This window comes from Rhinolophus hipposideros (genome assembly GCF_964194185.1).
Source record: "Rhinolophus hipposideros genome assembly, chromosome: 8".
NCBI classification, from domain to species: Eukaryota; Metazoa; Chordata; class Mammalia; order Chiroptera; family Rhinolophidae; genus Rhinolophus; species Rhinolophus hipposideros.
The window spans coordinates 44,578,763-44,594,663 of NC_138054.1; the positions used below are offsets into that span (position 1 = coordinate 44,578,763).

General features: G+C 33.7%; 1 protein-coding gene across 9 annotated transcripts in view; it reads right to left on the minus strand.

The window, feature by feature from the left end:
* Positions 1–15,901, minus strand: part of LRRC7 (leucine rich repeat containing 7) — a 467,042-nt gene that overhangs the window by 256,954 nt on the left and 194,187 nt on the right. For all 9 annotated transcript variants that reach the window (XM_081056903.1, XM_081056902.1, XM_081056900.1 and 6 more), the window contains one exon: positions 3,179–3,296. In XM_081056903.1, coding sequence (XP_080913029.1) covers positions 3,179–3,296 — 118 coding nt within the window. The remainder of the gene's footprint in view (positions 1–3,178; positions 3,297–15,901) is intronic.

A 15,901-nucleotide genomic window follows, 5' to 3' on the forward strand; every position in this document is an offset into this window, starting at 1 on the left:
GTTAATGAGGGACAGCAGTGGGGAGGAAGGAATACTTTGAGGGAGAAAATAGTGTGGTTCCTTGTGTCACAAGTAAACAGTTGATGCATTTGGGAATTACCTGGGGATGGCATGGAAGAGAAAAGTGTTAGCTGGAATGGCTAGAGAGGTAGGTGAAAGCTGTTCACACAAATTATGCAGGTACTTTTCTGCACACAACAGTCATTTATTTAAAGATTTTAATATAAAACAGTACCTTTGAATTATGGAAGGAAAAATGGTGAATCAGGAGGGCAGGTGGAAGAACTGGAAATGAAAAGTAAAGACTAGAGGCCACATGGACGACCAAGATCAGGTTTAAACTCAGTGTCCAAGTGAATTAGTTTCATCATAAGGTGTCACTTATCAACTTCACACACATTTCAGGCAAATTTTTTACCTAGATTGACTAGTAGTTAAATGAGCCTCTGTCTCAAACATTTTCTATTTTCTGCTCCTAAATACTAATACTAATACTAAATACTAATACTGATATTCTCTCATGATAGGTTGTCTCATGTCTTGACTTTCTCCACCAGAACTCTGAGGCTGACACCTCACTTAATTTCTGGTCTCTGCTCCTTCTTCACTTGACAGATTCCCAAAGAATATATTATGCTCCTCAGTAATTGTCAAGGTCTCTGCCATAGAATTCAGTGACAGCATTTTTAGGTATGGTTTTCTGAAAGGGGTGATGTGTTGACATCTTTTGCTGTAACTTCTGGCAATGGCTCATATATCATCATGCTCATCAAAACTTTTATACTGTACTGACTTTGCAGAATGGCTTGCCATGTCTTGCATGTCTATGTGCATAAATGTTTCCAGGACATAGAGCTCCTAAGTATGACTGAAAGTCCCTAAATAATACTCACAAGGACTTCTAAGGATGCTCACAGATTTACTTCTAAGCTGAAGAAGTTGAACTTGCAATTCATTTCCTGGCAACAAAATTTTGTGATGCAAAAGGGCTACAACGAGATAATTATAATGCTCACAGAAATCTCATATTTCTCAGGAGTTTTGTGTTTGTATTTGGTGATGATTTTATTCTGATCCTCTTTAAAAATAAGATAGATTTTATGTGGACTCTGCAGCTCAACCTTTCTAAAGGTCAAAGGATGTAATATATTTGGCCATATGATATTTCTTAGAAATTGCAAGTTGAAAATAGCATTTGATGTGTGAATGTATGTAAATACTGGGGGTGCCCCAAAAATGTATACAAGTAGACACTTTGGTCAATGTTGCTCAAGCATTAGTTCCCAGTAATCAGAAGTGTCTGGATGCTGATCGTAACCACTTTGAGCACAGCTTGTAATTAATTGCAGAAGTCAAACATGACTTGTATTCATCTTTGTTATGGGTATATATTGAGTATTACAATTTTAATAGTTTTTCCTTTCTTAAAATGTGTATATATTTTTTGGCACCCTCTGTATATAAGCAATATTAATTGTTACTCAAGGACAGAAATACCAATCCATATAAATGTGTGGCCTGTAAATCTAACCGTAAAAGAATAAAAGTAGGCCTAATATCGTCTTTAAATGGGCCTTAATCTAATTGGTGTTCTCGTTCTATGTCTGCATAAGGTCTTTTTAAAAATTGTTTTCCTGAAAACCCTCTAAGTGGTAAATCAAGTTGGTATAGAAGAATGTGTGTGCATTCCCCCTTGCATTCTGTCTCTTCATTTTTTTCTTCAAATGAAATGCTTTCCTTTATTCTGATACTACCGTGCTTCATGGAAATCCTCAGCTCATATCCTTTACTGGAACTCTCCCCTAATACTAAAGCAGTCTTAATTAATCTTCCGACTCTCTAAGAATTCACAAGTGTAATTAGTGCCAAATAATGGAGCAACTCGTTGTATAGTGTTTTATGATATTTACTGATTATTTAGTCTTATCTTTCCAGTGACACTGTAAACTTCTCTAGGACTCTCATGGACTTAAACTGAAGATATCTTAATAGTCATTCACATTGGTACATTTCAACAAATGTCCCATGTTCATCCAGCAGAGCCATTAATTTATGATTCACTTAATAACTATTTGTTGAGCTCCTACAATGTGCCAGTCACTGTTTTAGGCAATACAGATATACCAGTAATGAAAACAACAACAACATTGAGACATCACTGAATTTTAATTCTAGTAATAGGAGTCTGGACAGTACATAAATGATTTAAATATATAGTATGTCAGTTTCTCATAGTGTTATTAAGAAAATAAAACTGGGAAGAGAAATGGGGTCTGCTTCTAGTGGCTGTTAACAAAAAGATCTTAGTTGTAAGCAGGATGTTCCAGGATTTCTTAGAAATGCCAATTTAATGTGGTTAATAGAGGTTTTCCTGGTGGTTCTTAACAAAACAGATTAATTTAAGATCCTATTTACCTAGCATGTCAAGCCAATCCTACCTAACTTCGATTTGATTTTTTTTTAGGGTACTTAAATTAGTCTTTTACCTTTTAAAAATAGATTTATTGAAGTATGATTGATATACAAAGAACTGTACATATTTAATATGTGCAATTTGACAAGTTTGGACATAATACAAATACCAATGACAGCATCACCACAATCAAGCTTATAGATATAGCCAATACCTCCCAGAGTTTCCCTGTGTCCCCTTGTTGATTTTGCTTTTCATCTTTTGTGTTTTGCTGTGTGTGTGTGTGCATGTGTGTGTGTTAAAAACACTTGATGTGTGTTACCTTCTTAACAAATTTTGAAGTTCACAATGCTATATTGTTAAATATAGACACTATTTTTAATATCAAACATATCTCCAACTCAACTATAATGTCTTGAAGAAAGATCTATGTTTTCTATTTTTATATAAATTCCTCCCGGCTCTCCACCCCACATCCTGAGAATGAGGAAAACAAGCAGTTTAAGGCAGTAAAACATTCTGGAAAAGATTAAATAACATCTGAATGCAGAGGTAAATAAGGTCTGAGCATGTCAGGCACACTAGTGAGAGAAGGGGAGAGAGGTTTTCTGTCTTTGACTTATCAATTAAGATTTAACTTTTCAATAAACTTAGAGTTTTAACAAAATCAGAGGAAAAGTGTTATATCATTTGCTAAGAGAAAACATTAAAGCATATTTTCAGTAAAAAAAATTCAAGTTATTTAGAGATGAGATGAAATCTTACCATTTTTACTGATGTCGAGTTCTTTAAGATTAACTAAACTAGCAATAGAGGTTGGCAGATTTGAAAGGTCATTATCAGGAATACTTAGTTTTCGTAGAGCTTGACAGTTGAACAATTGCTGTAAAAAACATAATGTTTGATTAGATCTCAATTGGGTTAAATCCATTCATATGTCAACTCAGTAATAAAATTCAATTCACCACCTCTATAAACGTGGTAGTAAAGGGCCAGCTCTAAAATCTCACCTTCTTTCACATCCATACTCGAGATTGTTTTCAGAATGTTTTCACATTCCATCCCCATGCCAGTGCCTCACTTTTTTCTGCTACCCAGATTCAACTCAAGGTATTCTACTTTTCCTCCTGTTTACCATTAACGTTCGATTTGCCAATGATCTTACAGATATTTTTTTCTTTGAAAAAAACTGGAGTTATCTCTTTTTTTCCATTCCCAAAGCTATTAGGATTATCTTAATTTTCTTTTCCTGCAACTATGTTAGATGTCAGAAAGTATTACTTCTATTTAGTCATGTTGAACAGTTGCTTATATGACATGCAAGAACTGATATAAATTTGAGTACATGAGCTCACATTACTTTAGTGTCAACCCCCCCCCCCACCCCAGACACACACACTGATTCATAGATATCTAGTAAACCAACCATTCAAACTCTGATATTTTGTGAAAAAAATCACTAATGATTGGTTCATTTCTGCCATCAGGCCAAAGTACTGGGTGGGGAAGAAACAAGTGTTAAAACAATGGTTCTCAAACCCAGCATGCTTACAATCACCGGTGGGTGGAGGTGTTGTTTCATATGTGGCTTCTTGAGCTCTACCCAAAGAAGGACCAATACCATGGGTATGGGATAGAAGACAAAATCTGTATTTTTAACAAGCATTCTACTACTCTGGTTATTTTAATGTAGGGGTTTCCAGTACCATATTTTGAGAAACAGCAAGATTTTTTTTTAGCTATGTCCATCTCCTCTTGACTACTCAAGATAGGAACAGCTGGGGCAGAATTTTTATTCATTTCTGGAAGAATTATCTTAATGACATCTTTTCTGTTTGACATTTCTAATTGTGTTTTGCTAAATTTTTACAGATAAAGTCTCTGGTATCCATGAGTATGCAACTGGCCCAGCATATATTTAACTTCCTCTTGTTCTTACATGTAATTCATTATTTATAGGCAAAAACAATGTAGCACATGATTGTTATTTCTTAACTCATTAGCTTTAAAAAAATAGCTACCTAAGAAGAAATATACAGTTTCTTGCTTTTGGTTAGTCATTTTGGACTCTTTACAAAGATTATTTGCAATACTTCATGTAGTGCTGGAATTTCAAATATTGCTGCTTTTTAAATACAAGCTAAAAGAAGAAACTGTGATGGATACTTTTTACTAACTACTAACTGTATCTTAAAAAATAGAAAAACAAAAACAACAAATAGAAAAACAGATGTCTATATACACTCATAGCACAAGTTAATTTAAATTTCTGCCCAGTCTATATCATCCTGTAAGGATCATTCATCTGCATGCAGGGTGGTAAGTTATAAATTCATGGATTTAAAAAAAACAAATTGCCTCATGCCTGCTGTTGCTAAGATGTGCTATTATTTAGTCTGAGTACCATAACAATTTCATGCTAAATTTAGACAATAATTTCCAAAAAAAGAGTTTTTTTTTGTTTTTTTTTTTGAAATTCAAGTCTCATCATCTCAACTAAATTCTCAATTTTCCTCAGGAATTAAAAGAGGTTCCTGTATTCTTCTCCAACTTTAAATGAAGCCACGTCAGGAACAAAAGATACAGAAACTCCTGAACACCATATTACAGAAAGAATCCAAGACCTCTCTGGTATAGAGGTGAAGAGCATAACATTTCAAATTATACTGTTTTGGGTCTAATCTCTACTCATCTACTTATTAGCTCTATGGTCTTGGGCAAGTTACCTAACATCTCTGAACCCTATCAATTTCCCTATCTGTAAAATGGGAACAATAATATTACATAACTTGAAGGGTTATTGATAGCATTAAATGAGTAAATATATTTTATCAATTGTAAGTCCTACATTGTTTTACATATTAACATCTTTGATATTTGGGATGCATCTTACAATGAAGAGTAAGTTATAATTTTTAAGGAATGTTTCTTTCTAAGTGTTACTATAATAATGATATGTATAAATAACCAATGGCCTTGATTTGATGAAATGAATTACTTGGGAGCATGTAAAACTGTATGATTGTCACATAGTAAGAGTTGATAACTATTAGCCATTATTAATATTCAACTACATGGATACTGAGGCACATTTATATAATTAATCTATTTCTTATATGTCTAGATGATGAGGTTTTGAAGGTAGGAGTCATATCTAATTCACCTTGTTATCAACCTGTGTTATCTTTGGATGTACCAAAGTCACTAGCACAGTATCTTGTATGTACCACATGCTTAATAAATACTGGGGGTGCCAAAAAAAAAAAATATATATATATGTATATACAGTATATATATATATACAGTATATACATATATATGTGGACGCTTTGGTGAACATTGCTCAAGCAGTAATTTGCCGTAATCCGAAGTGTCTGGACACTGATGGTAACCACTGTGAGCACCTCTTGTATTTGCAGAAGTCAAACATGCCTTGTATCCATCTTTTGTTATTGGTATATATTGAGTATTACAATTTTAATACAGGTTTCCTTTCTTAAAATGTGTATGCATTGTCCTGGCACCCTCTGTATATTTGAATGTATACTTAGATAAGTAAAGGGAAAATGAGGAGAGTGCTGAGTTGCTGCTGAATGTGGTACTTTTCTGTATTGGCAGTTTCATAGAGGTAAAAATCTCAGCAGAATCTAATTTCATAAACAAAGCAGTGAACTTTTGAATATGAGTCATGATGTCTATAAATTGAAAAGAAATTAAAAAGACATTGTAATTATTCTTTCAAGATTCAAATTTTGAATGAAAACAAAGTGAAGGAAGAAATAGCTGTAATTCTTCAACATAGTATAAAATAACAAATAAAATTAATTGCTAATTAGAGTAAGACTGTTAATGGTTATAGTTATCTTGCCTTTCATTTGCTAATGATATTTCCCATTTCAAAAAGATGAAATTGTTTTTAGTTTAAAATATTTGTGTACTAAAGTGTTCTTTTACTTAGGCTAATGGAAGTTATTTAACTCTAATAGAAAATAGTTTGAGAAGAGTATGCAATTCAAGTTACTGACTCAAAAAAGTAATAGTTAGGTGTTTTTGAAGAGTGATGATACAAAAGAGAAAGGCCCGAGGATTGAGAATAAAAGCATATTTAGAGCTAAAATGTATATTCTAAAAGGTATTATTCATTCATTACTGGAAAACCATTAATTGATACACATTACAAACTAAACACTATGCCAAGTGCAAGGGACACTAAGTGAACAAGATATAACAGCTGAGCTCAGATTACTTACAATTTAATATTAGACAATAAATTAAACACAATGTGAAAAAAACTGTGCCAAGGGAAACATCAGATGTGATAAAAACACCCAGATATCTGCACCAGATTATGTGGATGATGGTGGTGAGTTTGACTCATGCAAGTATTCCTGAAAGAGGTGAGGAAAAAATGGATTACCCAAAAGCCAGCACAAGTAAGCAGATGAAGACCAAAGAGGGATAATGTTGCACCTTTTTGGTAGCATCCAAAGACATTCCCAGTTCAACAAATTTATCAATCAAACTAGTTTTGGACATTTGCCTGATAGTATAAGGAGACTTGGATCTTGGAGAGAAGATCCAAGTGTATACAACTTCTAATGCATTTCAAATAAATTTACTGAATATCCATTATAAGCAATGGTATACATTTAGCACTAAAGATAAAGACATGAAGAGGTATCATCAATTTCTGTTTCCAGCAGTATGGTGGACTAAATATTCAAAGAAAAACCTTTCAGCATAGCAAAACTTCTCTCTCTCTCTCTCTCTCTCTCTCTCTCTCTCTCTCTCTCTCTCTCTCTCTCGCTGTATGGACAACTGAGCTCTGGCTGTAAAGTACAGAAATTCCTCAAATTCCTGAACAACAAGTTAATACTAACACATATTGTCAAGTAGGTCTGTATTTAGCTTTTACTCTGTTGGTATCTATTGGTCACTGGTGACTGAAAGCTGGTTTTTTTAGCAAGTGAAAGCATAGAAGACTGCCTGGGGTCTGAATGAAGTGGGAGACTGGCTTAGAGACCACTCCATATAGAGTTGGTGTCTATCTCAACAGAGTCCTTCAGAAGAAGTCAGTGGGGGAATACATGCCTTTCTCAGTTTTGTCTCTGAGTAAAATGAGTAGAAAGAAAATAGATAAAAGGAAGAAGAAAGAAAGGGGAGAGAAGGAAAGAAAGAAGGAAAAAAAGAAAGAGATAGCTTGACTGTGTGTGTGTGTGTGTGTTTAAAGTGAAACAAGAAAGATAAAGAAGAAAAAAGAAAGAAAGGAAAGGAAAGGAAGGATGGATGGAAGGAAGAAACACCAGAGGGAGGGAAGGAAAGGAGAAAGAAAGGAAAGAAAAGGAAGAAATAATAATAGAAATAACAATAGTAATAATAAAACAGAAAGAAAAATGAAATGAATCCTCTAGGGATTACCTACTGGTTTTTCCCCCAAAAAATACTTAGCCTGATAATCAGCTAATGCGTCTTATATAATTTTTGCTTTTTGGAGCAAAAATTAATATAAGACCCTGTCTTATTTTACTATAATATAAGACCAGGTCTTATAATATGATATGATATGATATGATATGATATGATATGATATAATACAATATAATACCAAGTCTTATATTAATTTTTGCTCCAAAAGATGCATTAGAGCTGACTGTCCGGCTAGGTCTTATTTTCGGGGAAACACAGTATTTATATTATATAATATAATATTATATTATATTATATTATATTATATTATATTATATTATACCGGTGTTATGTTATGTTATGTTATGTTATGTTATGTTATGTTATGTTATGTTATGTTATGTTATATTATATTAGACCCAGTATTATATTATAATAAAATAAGACTGGGTGTTATATTAATTTTTGCTCCAAAAGACACATGAGAGCTGATTGTCCATCTAGGTCTTATTTTCAGGGATACATGGTACCAACCACAAACCTAACTTCCCTTGAGTTAGGGACAGAATTACCAGTATTATGAGACTCCCTAAAACCCAATCCCGAGTTTCAGGTTGTTCTGTGTTAGTATTGCCCGCAAATGCCTGGTAGAAGTAAACACAAATCTCCCCTGGCGCAATAAACTTTAAATCCAGGCCTCAATGAAGTCCCACAAATAAAGTTCCCATAAACATGAAGTCATCAAAAAAAAACCCCACTAAATATATGACTAAAAAATTGACTGCAAGCAAATAATCTTGCTGCAGATGATGCAGATCTTAGAATTATAAAATACAAAGTACAAAATATATGCATTTAATATGTTTAAAGAAATAAAAGTGGAATTTGAAAGCATAGTTATAAAATAAGAGACATTAAAAAGAGCTTAGTAGATGAGGAGATTAAAACTTTGCTGGAGAAAATAATAGCGAATGAGATGGTAAGAAGAAATTAGCTGAATGTAACATAAGAGACAAGGAGATGAAAAATAGACAAGACTGGTTAAATCACATGAAAGATAAAGTGAAGATCTTTTTGAAATTCTAGGAAAAGTTTGTAGAGAAAGAGGATGAAGTGCTGAGGAATTCCAGAAACATCTTCAGATTGAGAAAATTTAACAAATTCTAAACAAGATAAATGAAATTGCAGAGTATCAAAGGCAGTGGATCTTGACATTGTCAGAGAGAAGAGATTATTTTCAAATGACTGAGAATGAGAAATGCAGAGAACTTAATTTAAGCAATGATTCATTAGATATTATTGCTAAAGAACCGAGAGCAAATTATAGCTTTTTTTAAGGAAAAGGGCAAAGTGACTTAATTTCAGATAAAGACAAACTGAATTTACCACCAAGAGACTTTCACTATAGCAGCTGTCAAAAGATATATTTGTGGAAGAAGGCAAATGACTCTTGCAGAGAGGTCTGAGTTGCAAGAAGGACCAGCAATAAAATGTATTTTTTAAAGGAAAACATTTGGTTAAATCTAAACAAACATCAAATATATAAAATGATTAACAAAATGTCTAATTGTGGAATAAAAACATCAGTGTAGATCAAAACAGTATAGAAATGGCATAACAATATAGTTAGATCAATGGAACAGAATTGAGAACCCAAAATGAACCCTTATATATTGACAACAAATACTTGACTAGGGAACCATAAAGATGCAATGGGGGAAAGGACTGCCTCTTCAATAAGTGATGCTGAAAAACTGGATAACCACATGTAGAAGAATGAAACGGGACCCTATCTTATACCACTCACAAAAATTAACTGAAAATGGATTAAAGACTTAAAAGTAAGATCCAAAACTGTTGAACTACTCGAAAAAAGCAGGGAAAAGCTCTTGGACTTTGGTCTTGGCAAATATTATTTAGCTATGACACTAAACACACAAGCAATAAAGCAAAAGTAAGCAAATGGGACTGCATAAAACTAAAATGTTAGTGAAGAGAAAAAGAAACAATCAATAAAATAAAAAGGCAACCTATGGAATGGGAGAAAATATTTCCAAGCCATTTATTTGATAAGAGTTTACTATTCAAAATATATAGAGGGTGCCAAAAAAATGCATACACATTTTAAGAAAGGAAAACTGTATTTAAATTGCAATACTATATACCGGTAACAAAAGACGAATACAAGTCATGTTTGACTTCTGCAATTACAAGCAGTGCTCAAAGTAGTTACCATCAGTGTCCAGATACTTCTGATTATGGTGAATTACTGCTTGAGCAAAGTTGACCAAAGTGTCCACTTGTATACATTGTTTTAGCACCCCTGGTATAAGAAACTCATAGAACTCAAAAATGAATAAACAAAAAAACCCAAATTGATTAAAAAATGGACAAAGGATTTGAATAGATACCTTTCCAAATAAGACATATAGATGGCCAACAGGTATATGAAAAGATGCTTGACATAACTAATTGTCTGGGAAATGCAAATCAAAACCACAATGAGATATCACTTCTCACCTGTTAGAATGACTATCATCAAAAAGACAATAACAAGTGTTGACAAAGCTGTGGAGAAAATGGAACTCTTATGTACTGTTGGTGGAAATGTAAATTGGTACATCCACTATGGAAAACAGTATGGAGTTTCCTCAGAAAATTAAAAATGGAACTGCCATATGATGCAGAAATCCTACTTCTGGGTAAATATCCAAAGGAAATGAAAACATTATCTCGAAGAGATATCTGTATACCCCATGTTTATTGCAGTATTATTCACAATAGCCAAGACACGGAAACAACCTAGGTGTTCACCAAGAGATGAACGGATAAAGAATATGTGAAATACGTATAATACGGAATATTTTAGCCATAAAAAGAAAGACATTCTGCCACTTATGACAACACGATGGACCTTTAGGGAATTATGCTAAGTGAAATATGAGAGACAGTGAAAGACAAACACTGTATAATCTCACTTGTGTGTAGATATAAAAAAGTCAAATTCATAGAAATAGACAGTTGAATGTTGGTTGGCAGGGGCTGGGGTGGTGGGAGAAATGGCAAGATGTTTGTCAAAGGGAACAAATTCTGAGCTCTAAATAAAGAAGATCTGGGGACCTAATGCATAGCATGAGGACTATTATTATCAATACTGTGTTGTTTCTTGAAAGTTTTTAAGAAAGTAGATTTTAAATGTTATCAACATATACACACAAATCATTATGTGAAGGGATGGAGATGTGGTACCTTATACCTTATTGTGGTAATTATTTTGCAATAGATACATATATCTAATCATCATACTGTACACCTTAAACTTACATATAAGTTAATAATATTGCAATAAAGCTGGGGAAAAATCCACGTGGAACTAAAATTCTGAACGACAAAGGCATATGTATCAGAAAAAAAAAATCAGATTAAACACATTCTCAGATTTTTGCATTGTTTGGGAGGAGGGTAAAGATAACAATTAATTTTAGATTAAAATTAAATGTGCATGTTAAAATTGCTAGGGTAACAATTAAAGAAATAGAAATGAGATGTATAATTTCCTAGCAGATAGAGGCAAAATAAATGAAATGGGATAAAGAGAAAAAATTATCTTTAATAAATATAATAGAAAAGAAGTAAATACTTTGAAGAAACAAGATAGATAAAAATGAAGACTAGAGTGGAATAAATTAATGCAAATATACCAATAGTTATCATAAATAAATATGGATTAATTTCTCCAATTTAAAAACAAGGATTATCAGAGTGCATAAAATTAAATATAGGCTATCTCCTATTGCCAGGGGTGGACCTAAAATTTGAGGAAAAAAATGATAAAACTACCAAAATTAACTAAAAGGAAGTTTATGCAGCAATACTATTTTAAAGCAACATGCATTACTAGAGAGAGAGTGACATGTTAAGAAACACTTCAGCTCACCAGGAATATATAATTCTAAACATGTATGCACCTCGTATCATAGCCTTAAAATATTTAAAGAGAAATTAGGCATATCTACAAAGAGATATTCTAAATCTACTATCCTAGTAGGGTATTTTAACACATTTCTCTAAAAAATTGATTAAAAGCAGACAGAAATAGAAGAAAAGCTATAGGAAGTATTGATGGCCACAACTGGTTTTAGTGGACACATATAGAACACTGAACTTGAATGCTATAGAGTGCTTTTTTTAAGGCAAATAAGAAAAAAATTTTGATTAACCATGTACTAGACATAAAGGAAGTCTCAACAAACTTCAAAAAGTTACTAATAAAATGACCAAATTGTTGGTCCATGATGTGATTAAATTACTAACCAAAAGATAACTTTAAAAGCTTTTACAGTTGGAGATATATATGTATGTAAATTTAATAATTGATGGGTCAAGAAAAATCCATATTGAAAATTTAAAAAATACAAGCAAGTGATAATAAAACATTACAGGTTAAAAATGGCAGGATATAGCTAGAGTAACTGGTAGTAAATTGTAGCCTGAAAAGCTTATATTAGAAAAGAAAAAAGGGGTGAAAAGAATGCATTAAGCATGCAACTAAGAAGACAGAAAAAAAGTAACAGAATGTAGAAGGAAGAAACAAGAAAGAAAAGAGTTCCTTACTACAGTATAAGAAGTAGGAAGAATAGAGATTCTGAAACAAGCATCAAACAGGGAGCTCTTCAAGAGACGAACCATATCTTTGATGGGTCATTGCATGTATCTTATAATTGTTTTTGTCATTTAAAATTTTTATGGTGCCATACACAACACAAAAGTGTATGGAATATGTAGGCTCTTTGAAAATTTGACAATAAAACAAGGACCCATCTTCCTCAGTCCAGCTTTAGAAAGCTACTTGATGTCTTTTCCAATCGTCTCCCTTTGTCTTACCCAACCCATCGAGAGGCAAGTGATTTCTGGAATTAATAAAATTCCTTTTTTTTTCTGTTTACTATATGTTTACCACAGGTCTAGTAATCCTAAAAACACATATTTTTATTTGTCTGTTTATCTTTGCATGCATAGAATAATATTGTATGCTTTCTTCTGCAAGTTGACTTTTTCCATTCAATATTATGTTGTTACCATCTTGGTGTACAAAGTCTATTCATTTGTTTTTACTACTTTATGCTTCATAGAACACAATTTTCTTATATATTCTACTGTTCATAGACTTTTGAGTTGATTCCAATTTTTCCAATATGAACAACACTGCTAAGAACATTCTTAAATATATCTGCTAGTGCACATACACAAGTTTCTCTGAGGAAGTAGGCATAAGTTCAAATTTACTAAGTAATAGAATGGTATTCCAATGCGGCTATAACAATTTAAATTGCCACCAACAAGGAAAAAAACTTTTATTTCTTCATACTATATTCAAAATTTGTATTTTCAGCCTACTTAATTTTTTCCAGTCTGTAGAATGTAAAAGGGTAACACCTTTTCCCAGATTACTAATAAAATTGAACATTTTTCTTGTTTTATTAATGGGAATAGTTTGTCACATACTTTGGATAATAATTCTTTGACAGTTGTCTCAATTGTGGCTCAACTTTTCATTCTTTTTATGGCATCTTCCAATAAAAGATGTTTATAGTAGTCAAATTTATCTCAGTTTTAATATGGGCAGATGTCTCCTCTATTTTTTTTCTTGAAAGTTTTAATTATTTGATTTGACGCATTTGGGATTCATTTTTAAGAATGATGTGAAGCAAGCATCCATTCTTTTCCCTTTATAGATGACCATTTTGAAAACAATCAATTATCTCTTCACTGATTTGCACGACAAGCTCTGTTGTACATCTGCCTTCCACATAAGTATGGGTCAGTCTCTGAACTTTCTATTTCTAGCCCACTGGTCTATTTGTCCATCCCTCAGTCCAGCTGGATCAATTGCACTCTGTGATTGTGATTTGTGCTTGAGCTAAAGAAGACTGGGGAAGGAAAATGAGAGAATGGCTGGAGAAGGAAGAAAGAGCTAATCTAGGTTTGGAGAGAGGGGTAGCTCCGTGAGCAGAAGGTGAGGTGGCGAGGAAGGGTGAATTTGGAAGAGGAAGGCAGTCCAGAGTGCTGTACTATGTAGGAGAAAAGACACAGGGGCCTATTAGAAATGACAATACGTTAAAAGTGGGTATATTCTAAACTTCGTGGAGGTGAGTAGAAAATGAAGAATTGAGCCAGAATGTGAAAGAAAGGGTATAAGTCTGGGCTTTATCCTACAGGAGGTGTTCAGATGATGATTTTTAGTCATTTTTGAGTCAACCTTCTGGATACTATCTCCAGAAAAATACATGCATATGCACATGCACACACACACACATACCTATTTGCGTCCGATTTCAAGGAACTTGCAAATCACCAGAAGCCCATGCATGGATCTGTGGACCAGGTGAAGGACCCCTGTGACAGGTCTTGACATGTTACTTCTGAATAAGCAAATGTGATCAGGTCCATCTCCTGATAATTTTCCCCCCAGTTCTCTGCTCTCTTCAGGAAAAAGCCCAAATTCCTTAATATGGCTAACTTTCTGAGTTAGTGCCCTTCACCTCTCCATTTTCTCATCTTGTCATTCCTGTCCCCTGTCTCTTGCTCATACTTTGCCCTGTACTGTCCTGTGTTACCATATCTGCAGCCATACTCAGTGGTTGACAGATTCTGCACCCACCATGCTCTTTCTCACCTTTGGAAATGCCAGCTTTCCCACCCTGTCCCACCACCTCTCTATCCCCTTCTCCACGGTGAGACCCTCCCAACTCTGAAATCACAGCCTAATACCAGTTTACATGCTGGTATTCTGTAATTCTGTATTTATCCTTACTGAAGCCAGGATGTCCCTGCTTTGGAATTATCAGGCTGTAAGCTTCTCTAGTCCCTGTAGCACCTGCAGTGTATAATGCAATGCCTGTCACATGGTACTTTCTCAGTAAACTAGCTGTTCTTCCATGAATATTTTTATGTAGGGAAGTGGCAAAAATAAGATGGTCGCCATTTGTTGAGTGTCTATTATATATGTGCAGGGCACTAAACTAGTTTTAAAAATATATTGTCTCTAGTTCTTGCAACAGTATTTCAGGGAAGGTGTTATTATCCTTATTTTGCAGATGGGAAAACTCAGAAAGTTAACTTTTACAAGGCCGTATACTTAAGAAGTGCCAGAGCCAGACTTCAAATTCAATTTTGTCTGATACAAAGCCATTTCCACTGCAGAGCACCGCTCCCTCTGCACTAGCAGATGTGTACTTTGGAAAGATAACAGTGACAACTGACAACAGTTGAAGGATGCCTGGGAGGGGAGAGTGAATGAGACTGGGAAACTTGAGCCACAATGGTTCCAGGGGGGTTAGGAAAGAAGATTCAGACTCAATGACTACTGACAACAAGGGCCTAAATTAAAGGAAATGTGAGTATATGTTATAGCACGTTGCTAACACAGAAGTGCTATATAAATGCAAACTGTTATCATTTGTATTAGGATTTTATTATCCCTATCGTACTCTGGCGTAGAGAAATAAAGATACAATAAAAACTTCATCAATGTGAATGACTCTATCTTAAAACAGTTCCTTAGAAAAAATATGAAATAAGCTGTTTATTTTTCCACCACAAATAAAAAAGCATCAGTTGCTTGTGAATTTTAAAAAGATAACTGCTTTTCCTGAAAAGTTTCATATAAAATCATAAATATTCAATGAGAAGGATACTGATGCCATGTGTTGGCACCAGCGGATTCTACCAGGAAAAAGGATTGTCTAATGAGCTGGCATCACTGAATGGCTGATTTCTTAGAAGTTCTTCCTTTGAATCACTTTAAAAGTGTTCAGGGTATAGTATTTTCAAGTTTGTTTGAAAGCTGTTTCAAGGAAATAATTCTTTTGTGCACATTATAATAAAATGTTTTAAAATTCTTTAGTTTAATACAAGTGTGAATAATTATCTTTAGTTAGAAAAGAGCCAACTCAAAAACAATAGTGTAAATATGGTTTTATCTATGCACTTGGTGAAATTGTAAGCTTCTGATTATGACTTCAATCGACTATTGTCTTTCTTTCCCTCCCTCCCTCCCGCCTTCCTTTCCTCCTTTTTCCT